The 15,839-nt window shown below is 43.3% G+C and overlaps 1 protein-coding gene across 1 annotated transcript in view; it reads right to left on the bottom strand.

The window, feature by feature from the left end:
• Nucleotides 1-3,987: 3,987 nt before the first annotated feature.
• Nucleotides 3,988-15,839, bottom strand: part of scarf2 (scavenger receptor class F, member 2) — a gene marked incomplete at its 5' end in the record, with an annotated part of 27,658 nt that continues 15,806 nt past the window's right edge. Inside the window, 2 exons of the mRNA XM_083644191.1 lie at nt 3,988-5,339; nt 8,187-8,342. Of these exons, the coding sequence (XP_083500317.1) occupies nt 4,075-5,339; nt 8,187-8,342 (1,421 nt within the window). The 3' untranslated portion in view covers nt 3,988-4,074. The remainder of the gene's footprint in view (nt 5,340-8,186; nt 8,343-15,839) is intronic.

Genomic DNA, 15,839 nt, shown 5'->3' with positions numbered 1-15,839 from the left:
TCCAAGCCAGTTAGTTCCAAGACGAAGTCCAAAGGGGGTCGAGACCAAGTCAAGACCGACACCAGAACATCAACAGAGATGGAGCTCCATCTGCATTAGTTCTAGTCTACTATCTACCGTCATCATCATCCAACAAATCAAGGGTTTTCATTCATGATTGCTCAGGTTTGATGTCCATCTATACTCCGGTGCAAAAATCCCAATTCAATGCTTGATGTGCTGTGATCAAAGGTGTACCACCAAATAGAGAAAAACATGTCTCTGACCATTTTTAGATAGCCCTGAAATAGTCAAGTCAAGCGGTCAATCGACCAGGACAAGTCTGAGTGAAAAGACAGAGACAACTAGACAAGTCCTGCTGCAAACACCTATTCACAAAATGTGCGTACCACACACATGCGTGCAAGCGTTCACACACCCAGTAAGTAGAAAACCGTGTCAGCAGAGCAGGATCCAAAACAAAACCCCATGGCCTTCTGGTTCCAATTATCAAGCACATGACCGCCATCCATCCTTATATCTATCTATCTATCCTTCCATCCATCCATCCATCCACCCATCCAGACACACTCCCTCCCTGCCTTGTGGCTCCGCTCCTGGCTACACACCTCCTCGTCTTCTCCTGTCCAAAAAGAGCACAGATACGCAGCGCGTGATTAACTCCTGGGCACAGACTTTCCACTGTTTCTCCCCATGAAAGGAGCTCTTGTCCCGCATGCTGCAGGAGCCAAATGAACAGTCCCCTGGTTCCCCCCGGGCGCTTTGAAGGGCCGCCGTGACCCACACACTCACTCTGCAGGAGCATAGCTGCCTGCTCTCTGGGACTCCACAGCCATAGTGGCCCTAGAGTCACAGGAAAGGGTCAAATATCACTCGGCATCCGATCTGTTTGGAGAGTAGATTGGGAGATTTATCGGCGCATTACTTAATAAATCCCGTTCGCTTTCGACCTCGCCGCCGTTCTAGTTGCTTGTAGACTGGTGCTAGGAAGTGGTCGCGCCCCCGATGAGGCCGAATGCAGACTTCGTGGGACCGTCATTGTTGTAAACGGATTAAATGAGGAGTGAGTTTTGCGTTTTTGTTTCAGTATAGCTACATGTATTGCTTTTTTATTTCAAAGAAGTAAATGAGGAAACACCAATTTAACGACCATACAAAAATGGAAAACAAAGTCGCTAATAACAAACCACAACAGTCAAAATAATACCGTACAATTGCTAATGTTTTTTGCAGCGTTTCAAGGCCCTTCTTTACAAAATATGCACTGCAAGCCTATAGAAACAGGCACGGGCCAGTCAGATATGAAGAGATATGTGTTTTTTTGCTCACTTAAAATTGCCACTTTATAATCGCACAATGTTATGGTTTCAGGTATATGCATTTTTTCCCCCTTAACAGTGGTATCATAGTAGTAATTGTACAATCTTTTCCGTATGCATGATTTTTTTTTCCTATGGGAGGCAACGATAACACTTGGAGGGAACAAGAAGATTACAGATTTCCTGCGCAGCTATTAATGCCATATAATTACACTCTGCGTCATGCAGTTAAGTGTTACACAAACAATAACATCAACAGAGAACAATTACTGAGCCAATGTAAACTTTACAGGAGGGAAGTACTCATAGGTTTGCTGCTTCAGAGCCCAAAATAAGCAACGTACAAATACAAAAAAAAAACATGAAAGCCAGTTCATTGACACCAAGAAAAACAGAAAAAAAAAAGAAAAAAAAAGTCATATAAGCACAGCTTACAAAGATAATAAAAAAAGTACACAATCTTTACAAGTAGAAAATGTTGAAAAAATACACAAAGTCAAAGAAACTGGCTGTACCTTGATAAAAAAAAAAAAATACACACACACACACACAAAGAAAACACGAGGAAATTGTTTCAAATTAGCTGTGAATGTAAAATTCATATTCGTCAGCACATAAAGTGCCAGTGGCGTGTGTCATCTTGCAGACATTATGTGTAGGACCTGTGTCGATGGCCTTTGTGAGTATTTTGGGCTGTACTGCACCTATCATCCATTGCAGCTCATGTTTTGAGCGATACTTTCAATGAAGCTATCCACCGATTACTGGAATAAAAGATCTTCCTCTTAATGTGAAACTGAATAGGTTCAGTCGCAGTATCTTTGATCCACACACCTCTTTGGTTCACTCATTTTAAGATCACTATTTCATAATTCAAGTTGGCAATGCCGTTCAAGGCAAAAACATGGCTTCTGTTGGTTAAAACGAATCCACAGTCGAGGTTTGAGTTTGAACACTCCAGGCACCGGTACCATTTACTGTTATGGAGTCACACACGATGACACTGAAGCATCTCGTTACATCTGCGTGACCCTGCTAGCTTGAGATAATAGCTCCTTCAGTGACCAAACATCTATATCACACATTTTTCCACACACAAGACCCCAAATGACATCAGCATATTACTCACAGGAAATGAGAACAACTCATATGGTTGTCTTTGGCATAGTTGCTCTTCTAATGCATTACTACCTAAAACAGAGAAGGAGGACACATGATAGTGGCCTTCAAAAAAAGGTAACTGACTCTATTCACTGAACGTTAGAGAATGCACATCGCAGACATTACTGTGACAATAATACTATCCATCCATCATCTGATCTACAGTACAAGGTGGGTAACGATATTGTCCTATGTTTTCTTAACGGAAATCAGCAGAGGGAAACAGTGGATGTTGCTGTATTATGGGAAAAAGTAAGAGAGTTTAAAGTGATTTATAAGCATGACATACGGCGAGGAAATAGGATAGCTTGGGATTTACACTTTTGGTTTAGTGGTTTAGCTGACTGAATAATAAAAGCTAGCCTACTGCAAAGCATATCCTGGTGATTTGGTGCTTCAGTAGCAGTAGTATGAAAGAGGATGAAAACAGACTTTTTTTGCCCAAAGATCAAATAACCTGTTTGGTCTCCAACAAACCATGTCTGACGGAGTTGTAGAAGAACGTTTTTATTTTTCCCAAATTTCTACGAGGAAAAGCCCTTATATGAAAACTAAAACTCAAAGATGACTCAAGCATGAATAGAGTACGGTCTGATAAATGTAGCATAAGTTGTATACTTTTTGGTGTGAGATTTAGCTGATTATGATAAATCCTTGTTCGGGTAGTAAAAAGTATAAAACAAAAAAAAACACAGATTTTTATAAAGATTAAGGATTGTTTCATTGTTTGTTTCTACAACAACTCATGTCTGGTGAAATTGCAGATGTGAAATTGTCGATCGAGATAAATAGGCTACTCCAGGAACAAAAGATTGCCTTGACGTCAAGAATAACAACCTACTCAGGGTGACTTATGGCACAGTATTTGTGACTTATGGCACAGTATTTGTGACTTATGGCACAGTATTTGTGCTCTGCAGTTGCATCCATAGCAACAGTGAGAAAAACCTTCGCAAGCAATCCTCAGAGGACCTAATTTTCTGCTTACTTTTTAGTACCTTCAGTACCTGTGGAGAGACCATATAAAAAAATACTGCTACTTTCAACAACTGCATTACAAATGACGAGTATGCAAATTCAACAGCGATTCATACATAAATATAGTGGTGGACATACTAGAAGAATAGAGATGAATGAACTATGGATTATGTCTGTGTGCCACTGTTAGAACTCTCGGGCTGAAGTTGTCACAGTTGTGTCCGGCTTAGCCACAGGTTGTGGTGTGAAATCGATACACAAGTCGTTATACAAAATAGGATTCATGAAATGTAATACTACGTAGTATAGAGGTCATTATAGTACAACTCACCGACACGATTCCATTCTGCCCTCAGTTTTAAAGTATTTCCCACTTTCTACTGGTCCTGGACGCCACAGCACACTCACACAAAACATGTATAAATTCCTTGGTTGAAAAACTACGTGGTTCACCCTCCAACAAAGTCGTTTTAGTCCTTTGGAAATCCGTGAGAAACTTTGGCTTATTTCACTATCTGTGGTGGCAATAATGGCTGTCTTTTTGCTGTTTTTTTATTTGTTTATTTCACTATCTGTGGTGGCATAATGGCTGTCTTTTTGCTGTTTTTTTATTTGTTTATTTCACTATCTGTGGTGGCATAATGGCTGTCTTTTGCTGGGGGGTTTTATTTTCCGACATATCCAAAGTACCCTCCTTGCCTTTCTTCCTGGGTGGCTTTTTCATGGGAGTCTTCTTTGGGGTAGGATCCGACGCGGGGTCCCCCGCCCTCGACGCGGGGTCCCCCGCCCTTGAGCCGTTCAAGTCCTGCTTCTCCGGGCTCTTGGCTTCGGGGGTTCCTGGGTCGGTGGTGATGGGGGCCACCATCTTCTGGAGGGTGCTGGAGGTGGGCAGCAGGGGCTTGGTGGAGCCCTGCTGGCCCAAGCCGGTGGAGGGGGTCCTCTTTGCTTTCTGCGGAGGTGTGGGCTTCTCTCGGTTGGACTTTGGCGTGGATAGACCATTGGTCTTAATCAGACCTGTCCCCTCGTTCCTGTTGATGCTTTGGGTTTTCTCCTTGAGCTGAGCAGCCAGGAGCGTGGCGGCCTCGGAGTTCCTATGAGGGTGCATGACTTTGGGGCTCTTAGGTGGCTCCTTGGGGGACTCCTTCGGACTGTCGGAGATCTTCTTCTCCGATGAAGAGCTGTGGAAGTTACTAATCTTCTTGAGGGCATTCTGGACGACGCCGTTGATGTGCTCCATGTGGCTGGGGCTGCTGTGCTCCTCCCCAGACTTGCTGCCTCGCTGAGATTTGTGTTTGCTGGGGGAGCCGTTGGCCTCAGCCCCCTTCCCCTCCTGATGCTTCTGCTGCTCGCGGCTCTTCTCCTTGGCTTGCTCCTTAATTTTCTGCCGTTCCTCGCTCTTGGCCGAGCCATCGCTGGAGCTCCTCTTCTTCTCCTTTGGCACCGCAAGAGCCTTCATTACCCCCTGTCCCTGCTGCTCGGGCTGCGGAGACCCCGTAGCGTTCCCGTGGATCCACGACACTTTGGGCTTGGTGGACGGGTCCGGTGGACGAGGTTTGGGCTTGCCGGGTGAAGGAGGTGGCTTTCCGTTACGCTTGGCCTCCGGGGTAGGAGTGCCGTCCCCGTCCTTGCCGCTGCCCTCGTCCTCCTTGGAGTGCTTGGAGAGGCGGGCGATGCGGGCGTAGAGGGCCCCGATCGCCGACTCGGAGCCGCTGGTGGAGCCTTCGCTGTCGGAGGACTTGAGCAGCGGCTGCTCGCTCCCTTCTGGTCTTGTGACACTGGTGTCCTTCAGGGAGGTGTACTCCCCCGCGTCCTCCTCACTGAGGGCGGCTGCTGGCTTCTCTACTGCCGGGCTGCTCTTCTCCTTGCTTTCATTCACAGACTCTGTGGAACAGAGGCACATCAACAGACATTCATCAGGGATTTATCCAATGAAGAATTCAAAATAGACCTGCACCAATACCAATTCTTCAGAGATGATAGAAGCGCCAAGTACACTATTAAATGGAGCAGTCAATATGGGAACTGATCCATAATTATGATCAATTTACACTCAATCATGCCACATGTTATTGGCCTTTTTATAAACAAAACTAGGTTAAGCCGGACCCAGACTGTTGCCGCTGCAGCACCCAGAACGGGCTGGCCAAGACATGTCTCAGGGGCTTATTGACTGACTGACTGACTGTCTGTCTGTCTGTCTGACTGACTGTCTGTCTGTCTGACTGTCTGTCTGTCTGTCTGTCTGTCTGTCTGTCTGTCTATCTGTCTGTCTGTCTGTCTGTCTGTCTGACTGACTCCTCATTGTTGAAACACGCATGCTTGAGTGTTGGGCAGCAGTGGCACCAATCCGGGTCCGGCTTCACTCACGCATGCATCTTCCAACAATGGGGCAGTCAGTCAGTCAGTCTTGGCCGGCCCGCTCAGTTTATTGATATATAAATAGATACAGGGAGATAGAGGACAGTGCAGTGAGATATTAATAGATACAGGACAGTGCAGTGAGATATTAATAGATACAGGTAGATAGAGGACAGTGCAGTGAGATATTAATAGATACAGGACAGTGCAGTGAGATATTAATAGATACAGGTAGACAGAGGACAGTGCAGTGAGATATTAATAGATACAGGACAGTGCAGTGAGATATTAATAGATACAGGTAGATAGAGGACAGTGCAGTGAGATATTAATAGATACAGGACAGTGCAGTGAGATATTAATAGATACAGGTAGATAGAGGACAGTGCAGTGAGATATTAATAGATACAGGGAGATAGAGGACAGTGCAGTGAGATATTAATAGATACAGGAGAGTGCAGTGAGATATTAATAGATACAGGTAGATAGAGGACAGTGCAGTGAGATATTAATAGATACAGGGAGATAGAGGACAGTGCAGTGAGATATGAATAGATACAGGTAGATAGAGGACAGTGCAGTGAGATATTAATAGATACAGGTAGATAGAGGACAGTGCAGTGAGATATTAATATACAGGAGAGTGCAGTGAGATATTAATAGATACAGGTAGATAGAGGACAGTGCAGTGAGATATTAATAGATACAGGGAGATAGAGGACAGTGCCGTGAGATATTAATAGATACAGTGAGATAGAGGACAGTGCAGTGAAATATTAATAGATACAGTGAGATAGAGGACAGTGCAGTGAGATATTAATAGATACAGGGAGATAGAGGACAGTGCAGTGAGATCTTAATAGATACAGGTAGATAGAGGACAGACAGCGCAGTGAGATATTAATAGATACAGGTAGATTGAGGACAGTGCAGTGAGATATGAATAGATACAGGACAGTGCAGTGAGATATTAATAGATACAGGTAGATTGAGGACAGTGCAGTGAGATATTAATAGATACAAGTAGATAGAGGACAGTGCAGTGAGATATTAATAGATACAGGACAGTTTAGTGAGATATTAATAGATACAGGTAGATAGAGGACAGTGCAGTGAGATATTAATAGATACAGGTAGATAGAGGATGGTGCAGTGAGATATTAATAGATACAGGACAGTGCAGTGAGATATTAATAGATACAGGAAGATAGAGGACAGTGCAGTGAGATATTAATAGATAGAGGACAGTGCAGTGAGATATTAATAGATACAGGACAGTGCAGTGAGATATTAATAGATACAGGTAGATAGAGGACAGTGCAGTGAGATATTAATAGATACAGGACAGTGCAGTGAGATATTAATAGATACAGGTAGATAGAGGACAGTGCAGTGAGATATTAATAGATACAGGTAGATAGAGGACAGTGCAGTGAGATATTAATAGATACAGGAAGATAGAGGACAGTGCAGTGAGATATTAATAGATACAGGTAGATAGGACAGTGCAGTAGGTTATGTCTACAAAGCAGAATGGTATTTAGCTGGCAAAGCCTCTTATAAATAATGTTTTATGCCTCTGAACTTCACACATAGGAGCATTTAAATGTTTTCAATATGTCAGGAGACATTTTTCCTCCTGTCAGAAAAGTCTTCTATCGATTTACATGTATATTCATATTATTTAACAATCAATATCTGGACTTCATTTGTCAATCCGTGTACGAATACTTGGGAGCTACAGTAGATCGACTCTAAAATTCAGAAACAGTGCTATCGGTGCAACTGAAACTCAAAGCTTTATTGATTTATTATTAACCTTTACTATTTTGCGCCTGAGGCTTTTAGCTTAAAATCAGTTGTTGGAAAAGAATATCTAAAGCAAAGTATTGGGAGAACACAGCAAACCCATCAATCAATGCAAAATATAAATAGCTGTTTTAAACATAAACCCCCCCAAAAGCCTGAGTTGCATCAAGTGATTTGCAGGAACCTGATGAAAAGGGAGTTTTCCACTGAACTTCAAGGAGTGAGTCACGGCTTGGACGAGCGCCATATGCTGACTTGAACATTCCATTACCTGTTTATGCTCCCTGTACTCCACGAGCGCAGACCTGGGCCTCGATGGCAGATGATAAGGAGCCTTACTATCTTCCTAATGAGATTTGCAGAAGCGCGCGAGTGACATTTGCGCGCACATTCGTGACGCAGGTGTGTGTGTACATCGGTGTGTGTGTGTGTGTGTGTGTGTGTGTGTGCGAAAGAGAGCGCTACCGTACAGGCTCCTTCATGCGCGAGAGACAGAATGTGCGTTTGTGTGCGACATTCCAGATGGACAAACTGTTTATTTACGCCTCCGCGATGACTCACCTTCGTGCGGCACGCAGTAAACCGGCCCTTCGTCGCCACTCTCGAAGGAAGAGAAGGACTCCTGGGACGACCAGGAGGAGGGGGAGGGCTGCTCGGCCACCGAGGGCGGCTCGATGAAGCTGCAGTTGAAGGTGTTCTCCGGGTCGTGGTGGGCTACTGGGAGGGGGGGGGGGGGGGGGGGGGCGGGGAGAGAAAACAAACGGACAAGCCAAAAGGTCAGCCAGAGGGCATTGTCATTATACCGTGTTACAAGATCAACAGTCTGCTCTCACACTCACAACAACAATCATATTGGAGAAAGCGTGGGTGGAAATGTGTTTGTGTGTGTGTGTGTGTGTGTGTGTGTGTGTGTGTTCATTTTTACATGTGTTTCTATGTAGCCATGGAGGAACTGCTAACAACCTAACTGGTCAATATCCAATATCTAATAAAAGGCCAATATTGGCACAATATATTAGCAAAATTTAGTTCAATCAGGAATACTTTCTATGCTATTCATCCATCCCTCCATCCAATCGTTCATCCCCCCCCCTTCCCGGCTCATATCAGCTGTTTAGTATCAGCGATTAGTACCAGCTGATTAGGGGCGTAACACTCTGGTTGCTAAACCAATCAGAGCCAGCCACATCTTCCTATTCAGTCAATCACGCCTCAGCTGTCAATTTTAAAAACCGTTCTCCTCCCTTGTGCATCTGCTGCCATTTCAGAGCACTTTGGCCATTCGATCCTCCACCCCATTCACCTGCAGTTCATCATTTCGACGCCCAGGTCTGAGATTTCCAGAAGCCCTCTCCTCTCCTCATCCATCAAGATCTCAGAGTCCTCTCCTCACCACCACAGTTCTAGTCTCAAATACTTAATTTTTCTATAATCATTATGCACATGTAAATAATAATTGCTCTTTAGCACATGCAACTCAATAATTAACTGAAGTCGCCCCTCTAAAACGAGATGATTCATCTAAACAGGGTTTTCCTTCAATGAAATACAATAAAGAATGAGTCTCTCTCTGATTGAACCTTTATACTGATTGGTTTAACGTCACAGTAAAGAGCAACGTTCTATCCAGACATGGGACCAAGTCACTTCGGTCCAAGTACTCAAGTAAGTCCCAAGTCATTTGGTCCAAGTCTCAAGCAACTCCCAAGTCACAGGTTTTGTCAAGTCAAGTCGCAAATCATCAAAACAGACTCGAGTCGACTCGAGTCCAAGTCACCAAGTCTCAAGTGCCCATCTCTGGTTCTATCGTCTTATTCTAGTCGACTTATACTAATGTTTATTTTTCTTTTAGTCCATCTTGCAGTGGTGGATACACTCCCTCAACTGTATGTAGGTCAGTCAACTTTCTCTCTGTCTCCCTCTCCGTTCTCTCTATTGCTTCCTCCCTTCAGATGTTGCAGCGTTCTGCTGACCCCTCACTTTTAGGACAGCTGTGCTATCTTGCGGTTGATCTTCCATCTGGCTTGAACCGTGCAGCCCGAGAGCTGGACCGGGCGTTAACTCACCATGAGCGACCACATCAGATGCTCCTGTTCACACACCCGATGACACATGGCTCCAGCCCGTTTGTTTAGGACAAAGATAAACGCCTCTATGGAAGGAATCCCCTAACTGTACCAGGCCCTTAGCCAGGAACAAATCCTTGCACTTTTGCTGTTTATTATTGACAATAATAATCAGAGAGAGAGAGAGAGAGAGAGAGAGTGTGAGAGAGAGAGAGAGAGAGAGAGAGAGAGAGAGAGGTGATCCACTTGCAAGTTTTTGCAGATCTAGATTCTCCTGCATTCCTGTTTAAACTTGAAATTAAGCACGGTGACTTGTAAAAGCACTATCAAATAGGGATGAGACGATAACCGGTTTGATTGATAACCGTGATAAAATCCCTGACGATAACCGTACCGTTTCAAATTTTCACTATCATTAAAACAGTGGTACCGTGATTACCGTGTTACCGTGATTACAGTGCTTTGAAAAACATGGTAAAGACTGTCCATCATCAACCAAAGTTGGCAACCGTCTCCCAGGAGAAATGATTTCAGTGAGTGCGTCAATCCTTTTTGGGTCTGAGTTTTCAATATAAAACTTGGTGAAATGATTTCCGTGAGTGTATTAGTATTTTTTTTTTACATTTTTAGCACATTTTAACAATACCCTGATAATAATAATAATAATAATAATAATAATAATAATTAGAATTTTAGCTGTAATATCCATAGTTTTCCCACACAGCTGTTGTTTACAGTCTCACTGCACCTACGGACACTAGTGTTTGATACCGCACGCACTTTAAAAAGGCTAGCATTCATGAACTAAATCACATTTAAATTCCTACATAGGCTACAACACTTGAAAATAATATCTGCTCACCATGAAATGGAAATGTGTAGCATGTCTGGCTTATTCTTTCTCAAAGCCACTGTTGAGATGTTTATTCTCTTCCTTCCCTTGCATCAGTCTGGCTCACACCACATCAGTCTGGCTCACACCACATCAGTCTGGCTCACACCACATCCCTGTCTGATTGGATGTTCTTGCCTCACAACTTCTCAAACAACAATCAGATTTGCTCATGGCCAAATCAGAGTTGCGTCAGAGAAGGTGCGTGCGCCGCGCACATTATGTGTTTGCACTGACGTGTTTGTTTGTACAAAGTGGTTTTCGGGGACCCTGTTTTTGTTCTGCTTGAGGCTGCTGACTTTCAGCTAGTAGTCCAAATGTTAGAGGTTCTGAATCTACTCTTTTAACATGCAAGATCTGCTGAAAATACAGCTCATATTACAGCCAATCTTTCATCTGAAACAAGTCCATATTGTTCTTTCTTTTGGTTGCTTTGTCCAAAAGAAGTGATCTTGAATAAATCTATGAATAATCTATGAATTGCTTGGAAACCTTGAGTTTGGGGGACGTATGTCTTTGTATGTGTTGCTATTATGGGGTGGCCAATGTCAACACAGGTGCAACTTGTCTACAACACAGTCTGCTGTATGGTCTACAATAAGCCATTACAGATGTGTGTACAAAAAAAGAATAACAAATATAGCAGAGTATTTTGAGTGGAGGGGACTTCCACCCAAGTGCACCCAAGCAAGTGATTATTATGGGATATCCTGTACACTCAGATTAAATGCCATGTCATTTTGTGTTAGGACATGTTACTGTTTTGGACTGTTGTGACTGCACTCTACTCCTCCAATCAATGTGCAGTTATGTAAAGTAAATTGAATTATAGGTGTAAAAGAATACATTTTATCCCAAATTAGTCCACAAAGAAAAAACAATCAGATCTAATTTCAAGATAGATTATTTTAGCTTCTGCTACAAGTGTTTTGATTGGAGTCACGATACAGAGGAAATTAGCTTGGTGTGGATGAGGTAGATTATGACTGTGTCGAGTGCTAGAAACAATATACTGTATACAGAACCCAGCCAAATATTTATCCAGCGGCGTGGAGGAGGAAAGTACAAGAAAATGATTTTCTGAAAATATTGTTCTCAAATTCAATGAGGGGAATAAATAAATAAATACGGCAGAGTGTGCTTTGTCTGCACTTTTGCTCGTGTGCTATATCGCCTTGCTGTGCAGCAGCGGTCTAAAAGGCAGCCAGTCTGAGGAGCTGAGGAATGCAGAACAGCCAACCTATGCAAAGACTTCAGTGAAGTTAGTCAACAAGCTAACACATGGGAATTTTGTGACATTACTGTGAACAACTGGTGCCCTTGAGTGCTGCTCCCTGCAGACTGTGAGTCTAGTGGGGCAGATTGTTCTGCAGATCCCACCCTACATGGAGGCCAACGCACAACGGGGCATTATTGACACGTCCCAGCTGCAAATGCTCCACTGCTGTTGCTAAGGAGGACACGCCTCTCCAAAGCCGGGGCAGCGGCAGCCAGAGCAGTGGAAGCCAGAGCAGTGGATTAGACCACGTTAGCATTTTGTGTCGACCCTCCCACTCTCCTGGCCCTGTCTTGCAGGCGTCTGGTGTTGGGGTCGTTAGGCTGATTGGGTGCACCTGGGCCCGGTGCACTCATTGGGCCATATGTTGAGTTGGCTTTTTGATAAGGAGTTTTTGGTGTGTTTTAGCTAGATTTATAGAAAATGCCTGGCGACTAAGACAGGGAACATTGTACCCTGCCTTGGAAAGTGAATGTTTTGTTGAAATACTTTCTTTATTCTGTACAAATGTATATTATGATTTGTCGTGTGGCCATCCTGGCTATTGTAACTATTAGTGTCTTGTAAGTCCATATGGGCTGGGCACCTTAAGGTGCATGACACTCAAATAAAAACATCAACCAATCAATCAATCAATCAATCAATCAACCAATCAATCAATCAACCATTAGGCTTAACAGCAGGAACACAGCAGAAGCGTCTCTGACGCCGAAGCACCATGACATGGAGGTAGTTTCATTTCGCATCCTTGTTAGCAGTTTAGACCAATCACACTGGCCGCGGGAAGTCGGCTGTGACCAGAAGGTTGCCAGTTAAAATGCCCTGTCCAGCTTTAAAAAATCTGGGCATAGAAAGTGAATGACAAATCGCCCTACCCCTTCTGGCCAGGGTGCACTTGAGCAAGGCACTATAACCCCCAGCTGCTCCAGTGGAGTTACTCGGCGGCCAACAGTCGGGGGCTTTGGTAGTATTGGGCAGTTGTGAAATGAAACAATACTCTTGTAGAACAATTAACGAGCTGTAAGATTAAAAACCAACACATTTTGGCTGCTAGAGCCTTCATAGTTACAGGATTGCATGCATAATGCATTTAGCTGACATTCATGGCCCAGATACCAGATGCCATATTTACTGTTGAATATGCATTAGGCGATCCTGTAGCTCTTACCAACGATGGCTGTTGCAGCTGAAGCACATTGGTTCTTGATATTAAAGCTTTGTTTCCAAGCAGCTGAATTGTATCCCTTTCTTTGGTTCCTTGGAGGAGGATTGGAGGAGCTTGAAAGTTCGCAAGTTTTGCTCCCAGTTGTGGATGTGAAGCAGTAAGTTGCTGCAAATGAGTTTGTAATCTCACTTGACTTTTCTTGGATAAAGTTAAAAAGCAAAAGCCCTCATCCTGGGGGAAGGACTTGGCCATACAAAAGAACGCAGCACAGACTTTATTCTACTGAAGGGTGTGGAATAAATATGCTTAGAATGGAATGACAAACTCTAAGCACACAGCTCCAGCTTTGCCAAGAGGAGAAAGTGTGGCATTGTGTTCATGTAGCTATACTCTGATGCAGTGTGACATTGTGTTCATGTAGCTATACTCTGATACAGTGTGACATTGTGTTCATGTAGCTATACTCTGATGCAGTGTGACATTGTGTTCATGTAGCTATACTCTGATGCAGTGTGACATTGTGTTCATGTAGCTATACTCTGATGCAGTGTGACATTGTGTTCATGTAGCTATATTCTGATGCAGTGTGACATTGTGTTCATGTAGCTATATTCTGATGCAGTGTGACATTGTGTTCATGTAGCTATATTCTGATGCAGTGTGACATTGTGTTCATGTAGCTATACTCTGATACAGTGTGGCATTGTGTTCATGTAGCTATACTCTGATGCAGTGTGACATTGTGTTCATGTAGCTATACTCTGATACAGTGTGACATTGTGTTCATGTAGCTATACTGTGATGCAGTGTGACATTGTGTTCATGTAGCTATACTGTGATGCAGTGTGACATTGTGTTCATGTAGCTATACTCTGATGCAGTGTGACATTGTGTTAATGTAGCTATACTGTGATGCAGTGTGACATTGTGTTCATGTAGCTATATTCTGATGCAGTGTGACATTGTGTTCATGTAGCTATACTGTGATGCAGTGTGACATTGTGTTCATGTAGCTATACTCTGATGCAGTGTGGCATTGTGTTCATGTAGCTATATTCTGATGCAGTGTGACATTGTGTTCATGTAGCTATATTCTGATACAGTGTGACATTGTGTTCATGTAGCTATATTCTGATGCAGTGTGACATTGTGTTCATGTAGCTATACTCTGATGCAGTGTGGCATTGTGTTCATGTAGCTATATTCTGATGCAGTGTGACATTGTGTTCATGTAGCTATATTCTGATACAGTGTGACATTGTGTTCATGTAGCTATATTCTGATGCAGTGTGACATTGTGTTCATGTAGCTATACTCTGATGCAGTGTGGCATTGTGTTCATGTAGCTATATTCTGATGCAGTGTGACATTGTGTTCATGTAGCTATACTCTGATACAGTGTGGCATTGTGTTCATGTAGCTATACTCTGATGCAGTGTGACATTGTGTTCATGTAGCTATACTCTGATACAGTGTGACATTGTGTTCATGTAGCTATACTCTGATGCAGTATGACATTGTGTTCATGTAGCTATACTCTGATGCAGTGTGACATTGTGTTCATGTAGCTATACTCTGATGCAGTGTGACATTGTGTTCATGTAGCTATACTCTGATGCAGTGTGACATTGTGTTCATGTAGCTATATTCCGAGGCTAGCTATGCTAATACAGGAGTACATGTTGTCTTCCTTCCCTTCTCCCCTGTTCCCTTTTCCTTTTGTCTGCCACATCTGTTGCCACTGACCCTGGTGTGGATAAATCACAGTTCTGACACGGGTTGGGGTAAATTTGACCACTTCCTGTTTCCAGCCCCATTGGGCCCCCTCTGGAATGTGTGTGCGCAGGACTGTGTAGCCCCCAGTCAGGGTTAGAGTTTCAAAACGTTGGCAGGCCACGCTTCTGTGGGTAGGCCAACGAGGAAAGCAGAGGAACTCGATTCTGAATAGGACAGAGCGGCCGGGAAGCCGGGAGAAACTGACCAATTGTACGCAGCTTTGGCTAGGTATCGAGGTCTGTTCTCCAATTTGATTGGTACATGGTAGTCTCGCCTGTTGCCTGCGCATTTGGAAATCTTTAGGGAGAAGTGACGCGGAGGATCTAAAAATGCATCGCTGTACTTTGCTCGCTGTACAAACATGTCCCTTTTTCATTTTGTAAAAAAAAATATGAAACAGATTATTTGTTTGTACAGGTTTTTTTTTGGGACAAAATGTCACATTCTCTGCCCTCAGCAGCACATTGTTTATGGCTCACATGGCACTCCCAAGCTGTTCACAAATAAACATATTGACATCCCGCGATGTGATGTCAAAGACTCTGTGTCCTCCTGCCTGTGTTGCTTTTGGTGCAGACATAGAGACAAACGCTGGCTTCAAACATCAGCTGGATCACTGAGGAAGCACATATGCTGCTCAGACATGGAGAAGAAACCAGGTCATCCCGCGTTAACCCCTTCCACACCACACTGCCTTCAACCAGCTCCTGTTAAAGCATCATAGTGCAGCGCTACACATTCAATACTCTGTCTAGCCCAAACCAAGTGAGGAATGACCTTCAGAAGTCAACCATATATTCAGATCAATGGAGCTTCTTTAGATGGGATGAATCTTCTCTTTCAATTAACAAACCAAAATATCTGTGTGTAACACTTTATAATAATGTTCAGTCATAACTCATTTATAAGCCTTTAATAATAAATTATGGACTCATCACTTGCAAAACATTAATATACATTTGTATGTGATTCATACGTGATAAGCTAACATATAACAAATGTTAAATAAATAACGTAAAAATAAAATCTATAAACTTTC

This window comes from Poromitra crassiceps, assembly GCF_964638095.1.
Source record: "Poromitra crassiceps genome assembly, chromosome: 10".
Lineage (NCBI taxonomy): Eukaryota > Metazoa > Chordata > Actinopteri > Beryciformes > Melamphaidae > Poromitra > Poromitra crassiceps.
This window is presented reverse-complemented; position numbering and strand designations above follow the sequence as displayed.